The sequence below is a fragment of the Arvicola amphibius genome, chromosome 15 (genome assembly GCF_903992535.2).
Source record: "Arvicola amphibius chromosome 15, mArvAmp1.2, whole genome shotgun sequence".
NCBI lineage: Eukaryota > Metazoa > Chordata > Mammalia > Rodentia > Cricetidae > Arvicola > Arvicola amphibius.
The window spans coordinates 47521768-47539384 of NC_052061.1; the positions used below are offsets into that span (position 1 = coordinate 47521768).

The 17617-nt window shown below is 50.3% G+C and overlaps 1 protein-coding gene across 4 annotated transcripts in view; it reads right to left on the reverse strand.

Moving 5' to 3' along the window:
* The window catches only part of Zcchc14 (zinc finger CCHC-type containing 14), a 55278-nt gene extending 40327 nt beyond the window's left edge, over positions 1-14951 (reverse strand). For all 4 annotated transcript variants that reach the window (XR_005283338.1, XM_038312902.1, XM_038312900.1 and 1 more), the window contains exon 1: positions 14336-14951. Coding sequence is in view for 3 of the 4 variants with exons in the window: in XM_038312902.1 (XP_038168830.1) it covers positions 14336-14926 (591 nt within the window). In the remaining variant the exon portion in view is untranslated. The remainder of the gene's footprint in view (positions 1-14335) is intronic.
* Positions 14952-17617: the final 2666 nt, after the last annotated feature.

Sequence of the window (17617 nt, forward strand, 5' to 3'; positions counted from 1 at the left end):
TTCTTCCACATCCAGTGAGGTCTGCTAGGACACAGCCCTGAGGGCCTAGACACCCCACCACAAGCTATTCCCACATCCTGCACAGGAAGCTACTCAACACAGTCAGCAAAAGAGCCCTGTCTGCTGGAAGAACCCTGCTAGACACCAAAAGGAGGCTGGGAACTGTATAAACAGGCTCTTCCTGGTGACCAGGTACTAGTTTATGATGCTCAAACATGTCTCCACAGATGTAACTGAGGGCTGAGATGGTACACAGAAGATGTCCCTGAAAGTAATAACCTGCTTCTCATCACCATGCCCTTTCTGATACAGTATGAGGTAGGTCCAAGGGACCATCATTGCTGACTGGGACTGGCTACTGCCTAACCACTTACAGCTTCTGCCTTACTACACATTCCATTGGAAGTTTGCACAGTGAGTCCAGATACTAGAGACAGAGAGAGGAGGAACAGGGTGTTAAATATTATCATCCTCCTATAATCAAGAGCCATAGCTTGCACTCATGCCTTTTGGGACTCTGAGCCATACACTGATTGTGCATGCAGCTAGAGGAAGCAGGTGGCATCTCCAACAGCTTGTATCAACCTTAAGACTAAAGCTGCTGGCTCTCGGGAGCAGCTTAGAATGGGGCTCATCATAATCACAGAATCAGCTGCTACCAGCACTGTCAGAAGACATACACAGGCAGAAGGAACGCTGTACAATCCATGCCAGCCTCGGACTCATGCTCTGGCTTCAGTGTCTCCTCTATGATATGTGGTGAGGGGCTGTCTGGCTAGGGTCGGGGAAGTAGGAAATGCCACAGCTGCCAGAAAAAGATCCACTATCAGCAGTGAGGTGTGATCATAACCATGAAGGTGAGAGAATGCTCAGAAGCCAAGTTTAATTTGTTAAATTCCGTGTATATGTATGTACACATGAGTGAAGGTGCCCACAGAGGCCTTGGCTGGCTTGGAGCTTTCTACATAGACCAGGCTGGCATTGAACTCACAGAGACCTACCTGCCTCTGTCTCCTAACTGCTAGAATTAAGAGTGTACCACCACACTTAGCGATCATTTGTTTTTATTTTATTCATGTGTTTTGTCTGTGTGTTTATCTGTGTACCACATGAGTGCAGGACCCAGGAGGCCAGAGAGGGTGTCAGATGCCCTGGAACTGGAATTACAGACATTTTGTAAGTTGCCATTAGGTAATTGAACCCAGTTCCCAGGTCCTCTGGAAGAGCAGCCAGTGCTCTTAACTAATGAGCCATCTCTCCAGCCCCCAGGGGCCAAGTTTAAAGGCATAATGAACCCCAGTACAAGAAGCCCACTCCATCTAAAGTAAAGCACAAACCACTCCCGACAGGAGAGTCCCAGGATGTCTACACCCAGGCAGCAGCTGCCACCCTCCGCTCTGCGCCTGCAAGTGGAAGTTAGGTCCCCAATCCCACACCTAAGAGGCAGCAATGGGCACAAGTTGTGGGTGTTTATCCCAAGGACTGCTGATATTAAAAACATATTATACACAATATTGTTACAGTGAATATTCTGGCTAGGAATATGTTTCATTAACAAGTGGGAAGGGGTCTTGCTACCCTGCTCAGGCCAGCCCTAAGCTCCCAAACTCTTAGGCTCAAGCAATGTTCTCGCCTCGGGCTCCCAGGTGTGTGTGACTACAGGTGTGTATCTCTGAGTCTGGCTCAGAAGCATGTGTCCACTCTGGAGTTTTGTGTGATGAACTGGCCAAACACAGTAAACCCACTAAAAACTCAAGTGCCTAAGATGGACCCGCCACAGCAAGTAGAATGCTAATGTGACTGCAGTGCAGCCTTAGAACATGGGCTCCACACCGCCAAAGTAATAGGCTTACCCAGTAACCAGCTCAAACTTACAAACACTGACAAACTGAACAGCACGGAGGGCAACAGACACTGGCAAAACTACCACCAGACAGACAAGGGGTAGGTATCTCACCCTGTGTATTGTGCCCAGAGAAGGGAGAAGGAACCCATGAGCTTATCTAGGGTGCAGCCTATTGGCAATTTCAGTATAACTACACAAAGAGAACCCCACTACTTCCAAGAGAGATGCCCATACCCTACCTATTAATTGTGCCATGTTTCTGCACAGTTCTGAGAAACACAGGTATGGAGCTGGTTCCAAGACATTTTACATGCATAGTGAACACCTAAAACACAAAAAAATAAAGGAAGATGGAAGCACTCCCGCTCAACATCCTGCCACCAGAAGCAAGCTCTGGTGACCCCACCAATTGGAAGTTTATTTGGAAGACCAAAATGCTCTGAAGGGCTCTAAAAACTAAGTCTCCCAGCAGTTCAACAGATGTTGATCTCCAACACACACTATCAACAAAGGACCCTTTCAGTGACCACATCTCCCACCAAGATCTCCTGCCTCTGGCTTGGCTCTGACCTCAGTGACTGCTAAGTCTCCGGCACCCTGGCTGACCTGGATAAGCACAACTGAGGCTCTAGCTAACCTCTGTCACTCTAATGCAGCATCTTATGCAGAGTCAGAGCCTACTCACTGTAGATATTAACATGGTGACTTGCTGTGCATTGGTCATTCAGACTTGTAACTGGACCAGGCAGTGGTGGCACATACCTTTAACCCAGCACTCAGGAGGCAGAAGCAGGCAAATCTCCGTGAGTGGGTGGCTAGTCATACAAACTGAGTTCCAGGACAGTTAAACAGAGAAAACCTGTCTCCGAAAACAAAATAGATTCTTGACTGGCTTGTGTCACCTCTACCCATGTGTCAACTCTCCCCCTGGATACTGTGGTGTCACTTAAGAGTTTCTCTTTCCCTGGTGTGTGAACAATAAACTATGGATTTGAAAGACGGTCGATTGCTTCTCTGTGACTCATATGTTCAAGACAACACAGCAACTAAAATTGCTGAGGGAAATCAAGCTGACCATGGCTAAGAAGAGAAATGTGGGATGCCTAGCCAGCCTGAGCATCCTTACTCTTCAGAAGCAATCGCAGGTCCTACAATATCTCCCTCACAAAATCCAAGAAGCAACCAGAAAAATAAAAATACGCCCCTGGCAGAGCAAAAGCCTCTTGGAAACAACTAAACTGGTCAAGAGCCTTGGGTAGGAAGAGCAGGGAAGTATTATTAAGCAATACAAGGGAAGCACAGGCTGAAAAACAAAAGGGCACCAAGAAAAAAAACAGAGATGGTTTGGTGGATGATTTTGGTTTGGTTGGTTGATTGTTTTTTTGAGACAGGATCTAACTAATTCTAGCTGATTTAGAACTTACAGAGATCCACCTGCCTCTGACTCCTGGGTGCTGAGATTAAAAATGTACGCGACTGCACGCCTTTAATCCCAGCACTCCGGAGGCAGGGGCAGTTTCGAACTCTGAGTTCGAGGCCAGCCTGGTCTACAAGAGCTAGTTCCAGGACAGGCTCTAGAAACTACAGGGAAACCCTGTCTCGAAAAACAAACAAACAAAAAAAAAATGTACGCGACTATACCCCTCAAGAAAATGGAATTTTAAAAGTGAAATTTCAAAGTCGGGCGGTGGTGGTGCACACCTTTAATCCCAGCACTCGAGAGGCAAGAGGCAGGCAGATCTCTGTGAGTTTGAGGCCAGCCTGGCCTACAGAGTGAATTCCAGGACAGGCACCAAAAGCTAGACAGAAAAACCCTGTCTCAAACAATTAAACAAAACAAAACAAACAAACAAAAAGAAAACCAAAAACGGTGAAACTTCAGAACAAGAAAATGACATTTCTGAACTAGTAGCCCACAGGAAGGCCTAGCAGCAGACTAGAGGCAACAAGATACTGTTATCTCAATGGCTCTGAAGATGAATCCATGGAGGTGTACAGCAGGTAAATGCGTGCAACTGCACCCCCACAGGAAATAGACATAACAACTGGGATATGCTGCTGAAGCCCCCAAATTTAGCAAAAGACATAAATTCACAGCTCCAAAATATTTAGAGGGTACCCAACAGGCAAGCTTAGGAGAGCACACAGACACAGCAGAGCCATCAACACAAGATCCTGAGCCTAGCCAGAGGATGACACAGACAACAGGGAGGTACAAAACAGCAGCCGGCTCACCACTCTTTCAAGTACCGCAAGAAAAAAAAGCCATCAACAAAAAGTCCTGAACTCAGTAACAATATCGCTGATGACACAGGGAAAGCAAAGCTGTAAGCCAGCACAAGCTGAAAGGATGCAGTACCAAGCTGGGCCTTCTAAGAAAAAAAAAAAAATCACATTTTTGCTGTGAACAAATGTGAAAGAATCTACATTCAATCAATCACTCACTCAAGACGTGGTTTTGTCCTGTAGTCCAAGCTGGCCTTGAACTTGTGGTTTCCTACTTCAGCCTTCCAAATTATAGGTATGTGGCACCACTTCCTGCCTCTCCCTCCCTCTCTCTTCTCTTTCCCTTCCCCCTCCCGTGTGTGTGTGTGTGTGTGTGTGTGTGTGTGTGTGTGTGTAAGGTGTAAGGTGTAAGGGCCTTGTGCACACTAGGTAAGTACTCTGCCACACTGAGCTTCAGTCCAGCATCTATCTTCATCTTGATTTAAAAAAGAAAAAAATTCCTATTGAAGCAGACTACTACAATGCACTATGAGGCTTAGGGCCTCTGTTGTTGGCATAGGAATACCCCCTCCCAACCCAGACAAAGGTAGTCTCCACCACAGGTGTGAAATACTGCATACTCAAAGTGGATTTGAGAGGTAAGACAGCACCAAGTTACCACAAGACCCACCATGAAACCCCACAGTGTAAAAGAAGCAGGAGATAAAACCGAATTCCATGACTCTGTTAAATGAAGCCTTCAGAGCACACAGAACTAACCAATAACAGAAAGTAGCAGAACATAACAATGAACAAGAGCAAAAAAGCCGAAGGAGGAGGGGAAAACAGCAAGGGAGTGGAAAATGGCCCCTTCTTTACCCTGCCAGAGGCTTGTGTCACACTGGCTCACACAGCTGTCAAAATACATGGCAAAAGGCAGGCAGTAGTGGCACATGCCTTTAATCCCAGCACTCAGGAGGCGGAGACAGGTGGATTTCTGTGAGTTCAAGGCCAGCATGGTCTACAGAGCAAGTTCTAGGACCGACTCTAAAGCTACGGAAAAACCCTGTCTCAAAAGAACCAAACCAAACCGACGACGACTACAACAACAACAACAACAACAAAAACCATGGCAAAAAGAAAACTGTGCATTTCACCTAGTGTAAGTTTTGCCTGCAATTGAATCACAGAGAAGCACTGGTGTGTAAATGGCCCTGCCCACCTCTGCAGCATCCTCGCACCAAGGTGCCTTCTCATCTCACTCTCCTGAGATTCCTTTCAATTCTAACAATGAACTAAAACAAATGTCATCATTTTGTCTTCACATAACAAAAAGAGCCACCAACTGATGCCACCTTTGCAAACTGCTAGGCTTACCTGTTTGTTTCCTTGGTACCAAAAGAGGAACATGGGTCAACTAACCCTGTAGTGATGGTTCAACACATCCTTAGAATGCAGGGGGGATAGTGCTGAGCACACGGCAGAAGTGAGCTATCATCCATCCTCCCTTCTTGGACCCTTGTTCTCTGTCTCACATTCACATGACCCTGAAGGGGAAGACAGGGTAGTCAGAGCCTCCTCATCCACCCTAGATGGCTCCTGCTCTCTTTACAGTACAGCACCCACACCCAAACACACTCAGAAGATTGTACTCCCAATGTGCTATGCCTGCCGGCCTTTAGCACCCTGCATAGCACAGAAGCCTCTACCCTTATCTCAGAAAGCCTGGAGTTTGGCAATATACGGGTGTACCACACCAACCTTCCCACAGCTGCCACTTGGTACCTTCAAATGCCCCTTCAACTTTAACCAAACAGCACCAAGAGACTGCCCAGCATCATTCTCACATGTCCAGAGTGATGGGGGTGGGGGGGGGGGGGTTGGGCCTCTGCTTCATAAACTTTTAAATCTTAACTGCAAACTACAGAATCCCCTGTGGCTGCACTGGGCACATCTAGTACTTCCCACCTGCAAGTGCTTTAATGAGGCTCACTGTAGGTCAGTACAAGGCCTGAGGGCACACTAATTCCTTTGAAGGAACTCTACTGACACTTTCCTGTGGTTCTCAAACAATCAAGAATGAGTCCATGGTTCTCCCTCCTGAGGATGAACCTGGCATCACTGGTTAGACTAAGAGAGAAGCAGGCTAGACACTGGAGTGACACGGCCCCTCCCTTTACTTATAATCATTAGCAACCACAGCACCCAGCTTTGTCACAAGCCAGGGTTGCATGAACACAAAAGGAACACAATACACACAAGCCTTCCTCGGGATTAATAGTTACTCTGCAAAAATGAATTAAACTCCCCAAACTACCACAGGAAAACAAACAGTCCAATGCCTCACAGGGCCCTCACCAGTGTACCTAATCAGGATTCTATGGGTTCTACATGTTGGCAGTGAAGACAGCACGAAGTCCAGAACCATGGCAGAGCATTTACCTGAGAGCTGTGCAGCCAGCACCAGAGAAGGATCAAGTCAAAGACCACCACACAGGACACAGAGGATGCAATTCCCTGGGAACAGCCCACAGTACATGAGAAAAACAGTTCCTGCCATGCCACGGAGCTGCACCAGGAACTGGCCACAGCACCAGCCCCTCCCTTCTCTCACTGGCTAGAACAGATGTTCCTTGGAGCCATAGGGCAGGAAAGCCGGATGATCACCATTTCTGTGCTTCCATGAGTATTTCAACAGAAACACAAAGACGTGTATGATCATACTGGGCAGAAAATCTCAAAGGATGTGATGGAAAGACTGGAATATGTGAGCCAATAAGTGGGCAATGGAGCAGCCGCCCCTGTACAGGCTCATGGTGTGGAGAAGTCAGAGAACAGCAGGAACTGCAAGAGAAGATGGTATGTAGAGACAGGCATGCCATGCTGAGAACTGCAGGCCTGGCAGAGGGGAGTCCACAGCACCTTCACAGGAGTCAGCCTGATGGTGCACAACTATATTCCTAGCCCTAGCGAGGCTAAGATAGGAGGATCATGAGTTCCAGGCAGGCAAGACTGGACTACAGGGTGAAACCCCATTTCAAAATAATAAATTAATTAATTAAAAATTTAACAACAACAAAAACAAAAAAGTCCCACACATCCTCAAAACCATGCAGAGAGCTGAGAAGCAAATCCAGATAGTGATGAGGTGTGTGGTGACAGCAGTCTCACCTCGGGAGGAAGGACCACCATCCAACAGACAATGCTGAGAAAGGGACTGGACGTACAGTGTCAAGGAGCTTTGTCCCTCACACCAAATCAATTCCAGATGGGGTGATTCAACGGAAAGACACTCAACAAGTCCTCACCAGATGACACTGGGAAGCACCCTCTCTTAAGCTGTGTCATGCTTAACACGCATGTGTCACATATGTATCTTTTATAATAGATGTGTTCTATAACAAATTTCTACTTAGGTCAAATGCCATATGTGATATAACACACCAAACTGTGTGGAAAAGTCAAAGCTAGGAAAACAAACACAACTCTTCCTAGAGTCAATGTCCTCAGAAGTCCAGGTACTTCTAGAACACGAAGACCCATTCGCTCCCTGGTAGGAAAGAACAGGGAACACAAAGAGATACCAACAACTGGTGACCAAAAAAAAAAAAAAAATGTGCAACATCACCTGGAGAGGACCCTGAGGATGGTTATTCTTTCTGAATGGCAATGACCAAGGTCTGCTTTTGCACTGGTAGGTGTGGGGAAAGGAGCAAGCAGGTAGGCACACTCTGCTACCATTTTAAAGAACACAGACTACACATACACACACTAATATTTTATTTTATTTATTTATTTTTGTTTTTTTTTTCAAGACAGTTTCTCTGTGTAGCTTTGGAGCCTGTCCTGGCACTCACTCTGTAGACCAGGCTGGCCTAGAACTCACAGAGATCCACCTGCCTCTGCCTCCTAAGTGCTGGGATTAAAGGCGTGTGCCACCACTGCCCGGCTCTGTGACTGCTTTAAAGAGCACAGACTAACACACACCCACACCCACACCCCCCCCCCACACACACACTACAGAACCTGTCAGTACTCAGCAAGATGTATCACTGGAATGGTGCAGGTGACACTAATGGCAGGTAAATGGCCATGTTGACAAGGACAAGGTGAACAATTCAGTCATACTTGTACGGTAGGCACATGTGATGCTGACAGACTGCATAGAAAGAGTTAAAGGGATGGATGTAGGAGGAAGAAACATGTAAATTTCTCCCAAAAGTTCTAGAAAGAAGTTTCACAAAAGGGATTGGGTATCTGGGGAAAAGACAAAAACTATGTTTTTGTTTTTCTGAGGACTTTGTTTCGAGGCAGAGTCTTTGCCTCTAAAGTGCTGACTGTAAAACACCATGGCCAGCAAGCACCTTAAATGTAAACTAACTAGCCCAAGCCCCAGGGAAAGAAAGGAGCAACATCTGGCCCTGGTGAGGGAACTCTTCATCCAGAGTCCTTTTATACCATTTTGGCCACTTGTCTCTGATTACATAACCTACTTAAACCTTAAAATCAAGAAACTACTGAATTCCTACCAAAAAAAATTATCTTAGCATGCTGAGCAGTGGTGGCACATACCTTTAATCTCAGCACTCAGGAAGAAGAGGCAGGTGGATTTGTTAGTTTGAGGCCATCCTGGTCTACAGAGTGAGTTCCAGGACAGTCACAGCTGTTACACAAGAAGCACTGTCTCAAAAAAATGAACAACAACAACAACAAAAAACCCAAACATCTTAGCTGAAGAAATGAGAGGCCCAAAAGAAGTGACAGAAGGCTGGGTGTATCTGAAGATGAGAGTAGACATCACGGGCACATGTTCAGGAGGGACAAAGAAGGATGGCTAGCTTTGTGTAGAAAGCCAATGAACATGCTTAAGAACCAAACACAAAAATAGTAGAGGTCAAAGGTGATGAAGGGGAAGAAGGGAGACAGGAAATAGAAAAGTTCAGACATCTGACCCTGTAACGTCCCTGAAGAAACAGAGGACAGACTTAAGTAGAGGTCTGAGGGAGGGAACAGAGATGTCAAGGCCAAAATATCAAGAGAAAGCCTCTTAAAGGCTTGTACCTTACTATCTGTGACCAAGGAGAGGTAGGCAAGCTGGCTGGTGCAAGACCAGCTTACAGACACAGCACACCTAGGTGGCACCTTTAGCAGATTGCATGCCAATGTTCTGGAGACTATGTATTGTAAGTGTGCTCTCAACCCAAAGGCAAGATAAATATGGCACACAGGACTGAGGCACAATGGATAGAATGGAACCTCAGCAAACACGGCTTCAGAAAAGCAGCAAGACTTGGCATTTGCTGGCTACCTACGCACACAATGCCACCATGCTATGTGTAAGACCCTGTCCTGTTGTGACAGCTTCCAGGTTCTGACGCTCCAGCACACAGCTTAGATGGGGCTCAAGTGGTGACCAAGGTGGCCATGGGCTGACTACTGTGAAATCAACAGCTTTAGAGTTCAACGTGGGGGAAATGCAGTCACTTCAGAGCCACACAGCCACACCACTCCATGGCAGCAAGCAAACCTGCTATGACTCTAAGACATGACTAGGCTTCTGCTTACTGCTGGAGATAATGCCACTAAGAAGGCCATTAAAACAGAGTTTGAGGGTGTCTAAAAGCCTACATCATGCACTTCACTGTGAACAGGACAAATGCTTTGGCCATGCACTGAAGTACTCCCACCTAGGTAGAAACACAAGGAGCAATGTGTACAGACAGTGGACTCAGAAGAGAAGATCCAGCTGCCCTGGAGAAAAAAAAATAGCATCTCAGTCCCAGGTCCCCTGAAGACACAACCTACTCTAGCTCTTTAGAATGCTAGGGGCTTTTGGCAGCAGTGTGAAGGGTTCAGGATTATAAGAGAAACCAAGCGAAGCCATCTGCTCCTCACATGATATCCACAGGACAAACTGCCCCAATGCCTGACCTTTGAACTGCAATGACTTGCAAGAGCTTACCACAGACAAGTGGCCAAGCAGAAGTGTAGCCTGTTTCAGGCAAGAGTTTATTAGCAATTTTATCTGTCGTCTATGGACACTGTTATCTTGTTATCTACACAAGGAAAACCCAAGGATACACACGGCCAAAACCAGGTGGACGGCTTTGCAACTGTACAGACATGTGCCAGAAAGCAAGACCAGGACCTCAATACACACAACATACAGCACACCATTTCGGACCTCCTTATAGTGCTATTTTGTTTATGATCTAACAAATAAAGTTTGCCTGAAGATCAGAGTGCAAAGCTAACTATACCAGTCAGTCATACAGCCCAGGCACTGGTGGCACACACCTTTAATCTCAATAGCTTCACTAGTTAGCCAAAGAGGCCAGGTGGTGGTGGTGCACACCTTTAATACCAGCACTAGAGAAGAACATAAGGCAGGAATGAGACAGGAACTCACTCTCTTTTCAGTCTGAAGACTTCATAGAGGTAAGAGCTCTTTAGCAATTGGCTGCTTTGCTTCTTTTATCTTTTCAGTTTGAACCCCAGTATCTGTCTCTGGGTTTTTATTACTCATGCTACACCTCCTTTAAGAGAAAAACACCCCTATGAAGTAGTTCCAGCTTCCAGAACAGACACCAGGGTCACACCTGTAATAGGACAGACCCACAGTCAACTCCACCTGCCATTATAACCATAGTGCCTGACAGCTATGCAGCACTGTCCAGCAGTCTCCCAGGTGGCAGTCCGCCCCCAAAACGAAGTCCCTTGGAATGGCATGTGATAACAGAGTGCCAAGGAGCATGTATTAATGTTGAGCATTCAAGAATTTACCATGAAAGACCTCAACTAAGCATCAACCCAAAAAAACCTCAGCCACATGACAAATGAATATTACTCAGCCATTTAAAAAAAAAGGGCAGCCAGGCAGTGATGATGCACACTTTTAATCCCAACACTCGGGAGGCAGAGGCAGGTGGGTCTCTACAAGAGCTAGTTCCAGGATAGGCTCCAAAGCTACAGAGAAACCCTGTCTCCAGAGAAATAAAAAAGGCGAAGTGGTGTGCAAACTCTCACAAGAGAAGCCTTAAAAGCATACCAAGTGAAATAAATTCATCACAAAAGGGCAAGTATTTGTGATTCCATTTACATGACATGATCACAGAAGACAAATCCACAGAGACAGAAATTTGATCATGATTGTCTGTCTGTTGAGGGACCGGTAGGGAGAATGGGAGTGATGGCTCAGAGGTGTCTTTCAAGAATGATCAGATGATCTGAAGTTCAACCATGTTAATGACCACAGAGCAGCACTGCCCAACACCCTTAACCAGCACAACTCAGAGTAAATGTTCTCTTGTACCAGCTCCCTACCACCGACTTGAACAAGTGTAAAAGTCCACCCAGGGAAGTCATACTCCAGCTCCTCCTTCCTTATAGCCTCCTGAGTGCTGAGATTGAGTACCTTATTACCCAGTCAAAGGTCTTGATTTAACCTGCTTCCAAAACCAAGGCTTTTTATTTAAATAAAATGCAAACACTGTTCTCACTATAGCACCCTACAACCATGTCTAGGGGACAGAAAACATTGGCAGCCCTGCAGCCCCTCATCTTCCCATACTAGTGTGCATGATACAGAAAATGGTTTTCTGAAGTAAGTCATGCCTATTTAATGCCATTCACAGCTAGGCTTGGTGCATACCTATCTTCTCAACTCTCAGTAGGCTGAGGCAGGAGGATAGCGACTCCCAGCCCAGGGTGGGCAATGCAGTGAGATACTGGTCTTTAAAATCAATAGCCAGGCGGTGGTGGCGCACGCCTTTAACCCCAGCACTCGGGAGGCAGAGGCAGGCGGATCTTTGTGAGTTCGAGGCCAGCCTGGTCTACAAGACCTAGTTCCAGGACAGGCTCCAAAGCTACAGAGAAACCCTGTCTCGAAAAACCAAACAACAACAACAACAACAAAAGAAAATCAATAAACCATGCTTTTAAGCTCCTAGATTACTCAGAACATTGTGTATTTTTAAATAAAATGAAAAGTGAGGGCTTAGAGAAGTGACTACAAATAATGAGTTTTTTTCAGAAACCTAAGAGAAATAAAAATTTAAATCAGACAAAGACATCCAAAAGCAACCCACATTTTCATTTCTGAGAGTAGAGCCTTGAGAGCAAGTGCGACACTTACGAAGCAAGACAAGGGCTGCCTTCTCCTGATGACATGGAGGCCCAGGTCCAATTCAGTCCAGTGCTAAGCAGGCACTCAGCTGGACTTCACCCTCCAAAGATCCCCCCTCCAAGCACACCATCAGCCTTCAATTGCAGAGCTGCAAGTGAGCCCAAAGTCCAGTTAAGGGAACTAAAGTCCCTTTGGGAGTGACTTCTAAGAGCCAGGGAGAAGAAAAAGAAAAAAGTCTGTTTGGACCTGGGCAAACATGACCCAGCCTTCATTGCTAAGTCAAGACCCTGTTGCAGGGTCAAGCAGTGTCCCTAAATTTTCAAAAATGATCCCAACCCTGTCAGGCCCACATAACTCCTGAAACAACTGTGATGCCCAAGGCAATACAGATATTTAAGCCAGACAATGCATACCTCTGTGAAATGCACTGAAAAGCCAGCATGGTCGGGAAGGCTATATTAATGGCACAGCTGCCAGCTGCCCTGTCACCTCTAGAGTACTTTAGCCCAGCCTTCTACCGCACAGGAGACAAAGGCTGAGGTTACACAGCTGGTGACCAGTGCCCACACCCTGGGGACTAGATTAACTCCATCTCTCAAAGGACTTTTACCTGAGACAAAGACTATCTTAAACAAGACACTCTGAGAGCAGGCTGGAGTGGGGTGAAGCTCGGGGGCAGAGCGCCTGCCTGGTATGCACAAGGTTCTAGGTCCCATCCCCAACACTGTAGGTGGGAGAGGACCCAAGACATGTGTTCTAGACACTTCTACTCTGAATCGACTGCCCTACTAAACTCAGTGTCACCATCTCCGACATAGAGTGGTACCCCTGGATGCACTGTGAGCTTCACTCACAGTGGTCTGGCTGCAGCAAGTGCATGGCAAGTGCATGCAAGTGCATGATCTTGAGCAAAACTAATTGCAGGTGAGGAGACCACAGCAACCTAGCCTCCCCAGCCAGGGGGCAGTCTGGTAGGCTGGGGAGCTGAAATTGCCTTGGGACCTGCCTTTCTTGTGACAGCTGTCCAGCACACAATAGGGAAGTGAGGTGGGAAACTGTATGGGGAGGGCAAAAACAATACAGAAAAACCACAGTCTCAGAGATAAATGTCACTAAAAAGGTAAGACACCATTGAAGCCCATCCAGGAACCACAACCACTTCTTAGAGGAATACATTAAAAAGGAGAAGCCACAACCCAAGGTTCAAAGAGAGCTGAAAGAAAACAAAAAAGCCTGCTTTCCTGACCACCCCATCTTGTTCATCTTGGGCAGGGGAAGCCTATTAGAGTTTTAACTTAAAAAAAAATTTTTTTTTCAAAGGCTGCAGAGAAGCTAGGCAGAAGGCCCAATTGTGGCCTCCTACTGCCAAGGACACAGTGTGGTACCTCAATGGTCCCCTGGCACTGAAAAGCCTTTCTCTTACAGTAAATATGGGCTCCCGGATCCAGGGCTGCCTTCAAAGGTTCAAATGCCCATCCACAACTATAGGCTAAGAGAGCGCAGGAGAATGAGTTCCTTCTGCTTGTCACCATGGCCTCCAAAAACCTGGCTTTCAGCTTCCATCAGAAGCAGGTGCTGCGCCAATCCTCAAACACTTGGGCCAAAGCTGGCATTCCTGAACTGCCCTCACTGTCCAGCAAACTGACTTATCCTAAGGCCGGATCCCACCTCAGTGGGTCTGGGCTCTCCCTGCCAGCGGGTCACTAGTGGCAACTAACATACAGAGGCGCCGTGGTTGCAATGCCCCTGTCAATGGCCAGGCTCTCCAGACAGACGTGCTCACTAGCGTGCACAACCCACCCGAACGCACACGCGCACACACCGTACCCCTGCCATGCACGCGCGCGCCCTCCCACCGGCCCGGGGACACCTGTGCCAGGAAGGCAGGGGCAGAGCCCTCCTGGGCCAAGGTTCCAGAGCCTTCTCCGAAACACCAGATCTGGTCAGAGCAAGTCGGACATATCGCTGAACTGTTATCTGTCACCTAAGAGACCGGGTGACAGGACAAAGGCCTTATCGCGTCTCCAGCGTGGGCTGTGACACAGAGCACACAAAGGGGCTGCGCACTGACGCCGGCCACCGGGTCCCTAATGGGTCCTCTGCTTGCCGGCCAGGGAAGGACCCCAAGCGCTCTGCCCCCATCGCACGCGCGCGCTCACCTTGTGACAGGTCGAGCAGGTGGGCAGAGCGCCGCCGGGACCGGGCGCGCTCTTGCCGCCGCCGCCGCCGCCACCACCGCCACCGCCGCCGTTGCCGTTCAGGCTGCTCTGGATCTGCGTGAGCTCCTGGCGCAGCACCTGCTTCTGATGGAAGCTGAAGGCCGGGTGGTTGGAGGCCATGGTGAAGAGCAGAAGGAACTCATCGCCCGTGCGTCCCTCGTTGAGCTGCAGCCCGTAGTTGTGGATGATGGAGTCAGTGTGCGTGAGCGTGCGGTACAACACGCCCGCCGCCTCGCGCTGCTCCGAGCCCAGCAGCGCCAGCGACACCAGCAGCTTGCTCCGCACCACCTCGTCCGTCAGGTTGGTGAGGCTTCCAAGGTCCGCCGGGTTGTTGGCCTTAATCTCCGAGTCGCGCAGAGAATGGTAGTCCTTGCGTGCCAGGTCCTCCAGGCACGAGCCGAGGAAGCGCAGCTCGAGAGGGATGCACAGGTCCAGCAGGCCGCACAGGAACTCCACGCGCTGCGGCGACGGCAGCTCGGAGAACCAGCGGTACACGCCGTCCCTCTGCAACGGGCAGCGCTTCTCCACCATGCTGCCGCCCGCGCCGCGCCCGCCGCCGGGCCCGGGAGCCGCGCGCGGGCGGCCGGGGGGCGCGCAGGGCCGCGGCCGGGCGCCGGGACCGGGGCCGGGCGAGGCCGCGCGCGCGCGGGCCGGGCGCGGACGCGGGCGCGGGCGCGGGCCGGGCGCGCGCGGGCCGGGGGAGCCGCCCGCCAGGGGCCCCGCGGCGGCCGGAGCCGGGGCCGCGGCCGGGGCGGCTGGGGGCGGCGAGCGGCCTCGGGGCCGCCGCTCACGGGGAGGCGCCCTGCCCGCGCCCGTCCCCAGCGGCGGCCGGTGCGCGGCAGCGGCGGCGGCCGCTCCTCGTCGTCGTCGTCGTCGCCCGGGAGGCGGCCGCCCCCATCTCCCCGCGCGCCGCAGGGTCTGTCAGTGCGGGCCGCCCCCCGACGGAGCCGCCCCGGCCATGCCGCCTCCTGCGCTTGCGCCCGGGCCGGCCGTTACCCGCTGCGAGGCTGGGCGCGGCGCCCGGACGGGCCTGGCGTGGCGGAGTGATCCAGCCGGACCCGCGGACGGATCGCGGCCCGGGCCGTCGGAGCTGAGCAGAGCGCGCTCGCGAGCACGGGCGGCCGCGGCCAGCGGAGTGGGCGGGGTGGCCGCCTCTCGCGACAGCCCGGGCTGGCCGGACCCGCCCCCCCACGCCTATTGGCCCGGCCGCCTGTCCTGCGCCCGGACTCGGCCCAGCAGCTTCTCAGGATTGGTCGGAGCTGAGACCCCGCCTTGGAGAGGGACTGTCGATCACCCCGGGACCACCTTCACTCGCCCCCCCACCCCCCACCCCCGACCACCGGTGCTAGCCGATTGGTCGGCGGGAATCGGAGTGATGGAAAACCCGGGATGGATTTTTGGGCGCTTTTGTTTCCTCAGATTAGCCCGGAGCCTTGTTTTTGGGAAAAGACGGGCGTTGGGCCTTCGTGCTTTATTCATGAACGTGATAGCAAAGAAGTGGCGATGGGCCTAGAAGAACTACTGGCGCCGGGTTTCCCACAGTCTGCCCGAGACAAGCTGTGTGACCTTGGGCGTCGGTATTTCTCCCTAAGCCCCTAGGCGCCTCCCGGGGAAGACGCGGGTAATAATACCCTCCCTGGGGGCTTCTGAGAAGGTGGTGAGCTCACAGTGGGCGAGCACCCGCGTTTTTGAGGCGGCAGGCCCGCTTAGGGCGAAAGTGATGGAAAGAGCAAGCCCCAACATCTGTCAGCCAGGTCTGTCAACCGGCCAGTCAGCCCGCCCTGCCAGCGGGAAACCTCGGGCCCTGGAGCCGAGAAAATGCAAACCCGCGGGCAGGGGCAGAGCTCAAGGACTGCCACAACCCAGGCTTTTGATTGGCACCGGGATGCTGTTGGGAGAGGGGGAGGCGGACACCCAACCCCTTGCAGTGATTGGGATGCAGGGCCCACCTTGTGCAGACAGAGAAACTGAGACACCCCACTCCCGTTCCTGGATGGCGTTCTCTGATGTCCTAGGTCCCTTCCTGGCACAGGGTATCCGGACCTGGGTCAAGCTGAGCCCCGCTGCAGAGTCTGCAGCCAAGTCTGTGAAGCCAGTAAATAGATCCTTTTCGTCTGGTCCAAGGTGCTGAAAACTCTAGGCGGAACATTCTTGGCCTTGCATCTCCCACCTTGAGCGGACATTGCCCGCCAAGAGCCGGTAAACTGTTCCCCGGCCCTACCAAGCCCCTTGGGCGCATTTCTCTGACTACCCCCGTGTGCTGGGGGGCTTAGGGGGAAGTAGGGTTCCTGGGGAGTCCACTGTCCCCTACCTGGTTTCCTAGGGCAGACTACTGAATGAATCATAGTTCTCTGTAGTTGCTGAGAAGACATCCACCCCTAAGTCTGAGAGCCAGGAAGCAAAGAAGCCTAAGCTGGAAGACAGCACCCCCCTACTTGCTGCAGGAATGTCCCAGAAACCATTGGCACCTGGTGCCTTGCCCCACCTCTGACTGGCTATGAGACCTGGGCCACCTACTTAACCCTTCTGAGCCTCAGTTTCCTCATCTGTAAAGACAGCCTAGATAGCCCAGCCTGGCAGGGGCCACTGGAGGTCATGGGTGTTACCCAAAGCTCTTTCTAGCTGGAAAGCAGGGCCTGGAACCATAGAAGGCCCTGGATGGATGGAGTTCTTCTAGTTCAATCTTCCTTCTTGCTGTGTGGTGTGTTAATTAAGGCCATGCTGGATTGAATAATACCCCCCAAGAGTTCATGTCCATCTAAAGCCTGTAAATGTGGCCTTATTTAGAAGTAGGGTTTCTGCAGATACAATAATGGCCAGAATCAAGAGACACTGTGCCATATTAAGGCTAGGTTCCAAATTCAACGAGAATAGAAAAGCATGTCTTCCTTGGCACAGGAGACAAGAGCAGAAGATGCCTGTAAAGATTTTACAGATAGTCGAGGGATGGCAAGAGGCGGGCTAGATCCTCCCCTATGCCTTCTGTGGGGACATTGACCACTACTCCTTGACTCTAGATCAAGGCCTCCAAGGGAGGAGGATGTAGCTTATGACTGAGGTCGGGACAACCACAGGAAACCAGGAGATTATTTCCCCCTTTGCTTCAGCTATAGGACCAGACCTCATTTTGAGATTGGGGCTTTAGAAATGAGTAAGACACCCAGGCTTTAGAGGTCTCTGCTCCCTAGCCTCCCTTCTCATGGTTCCCAGCCTCAGCTCAGT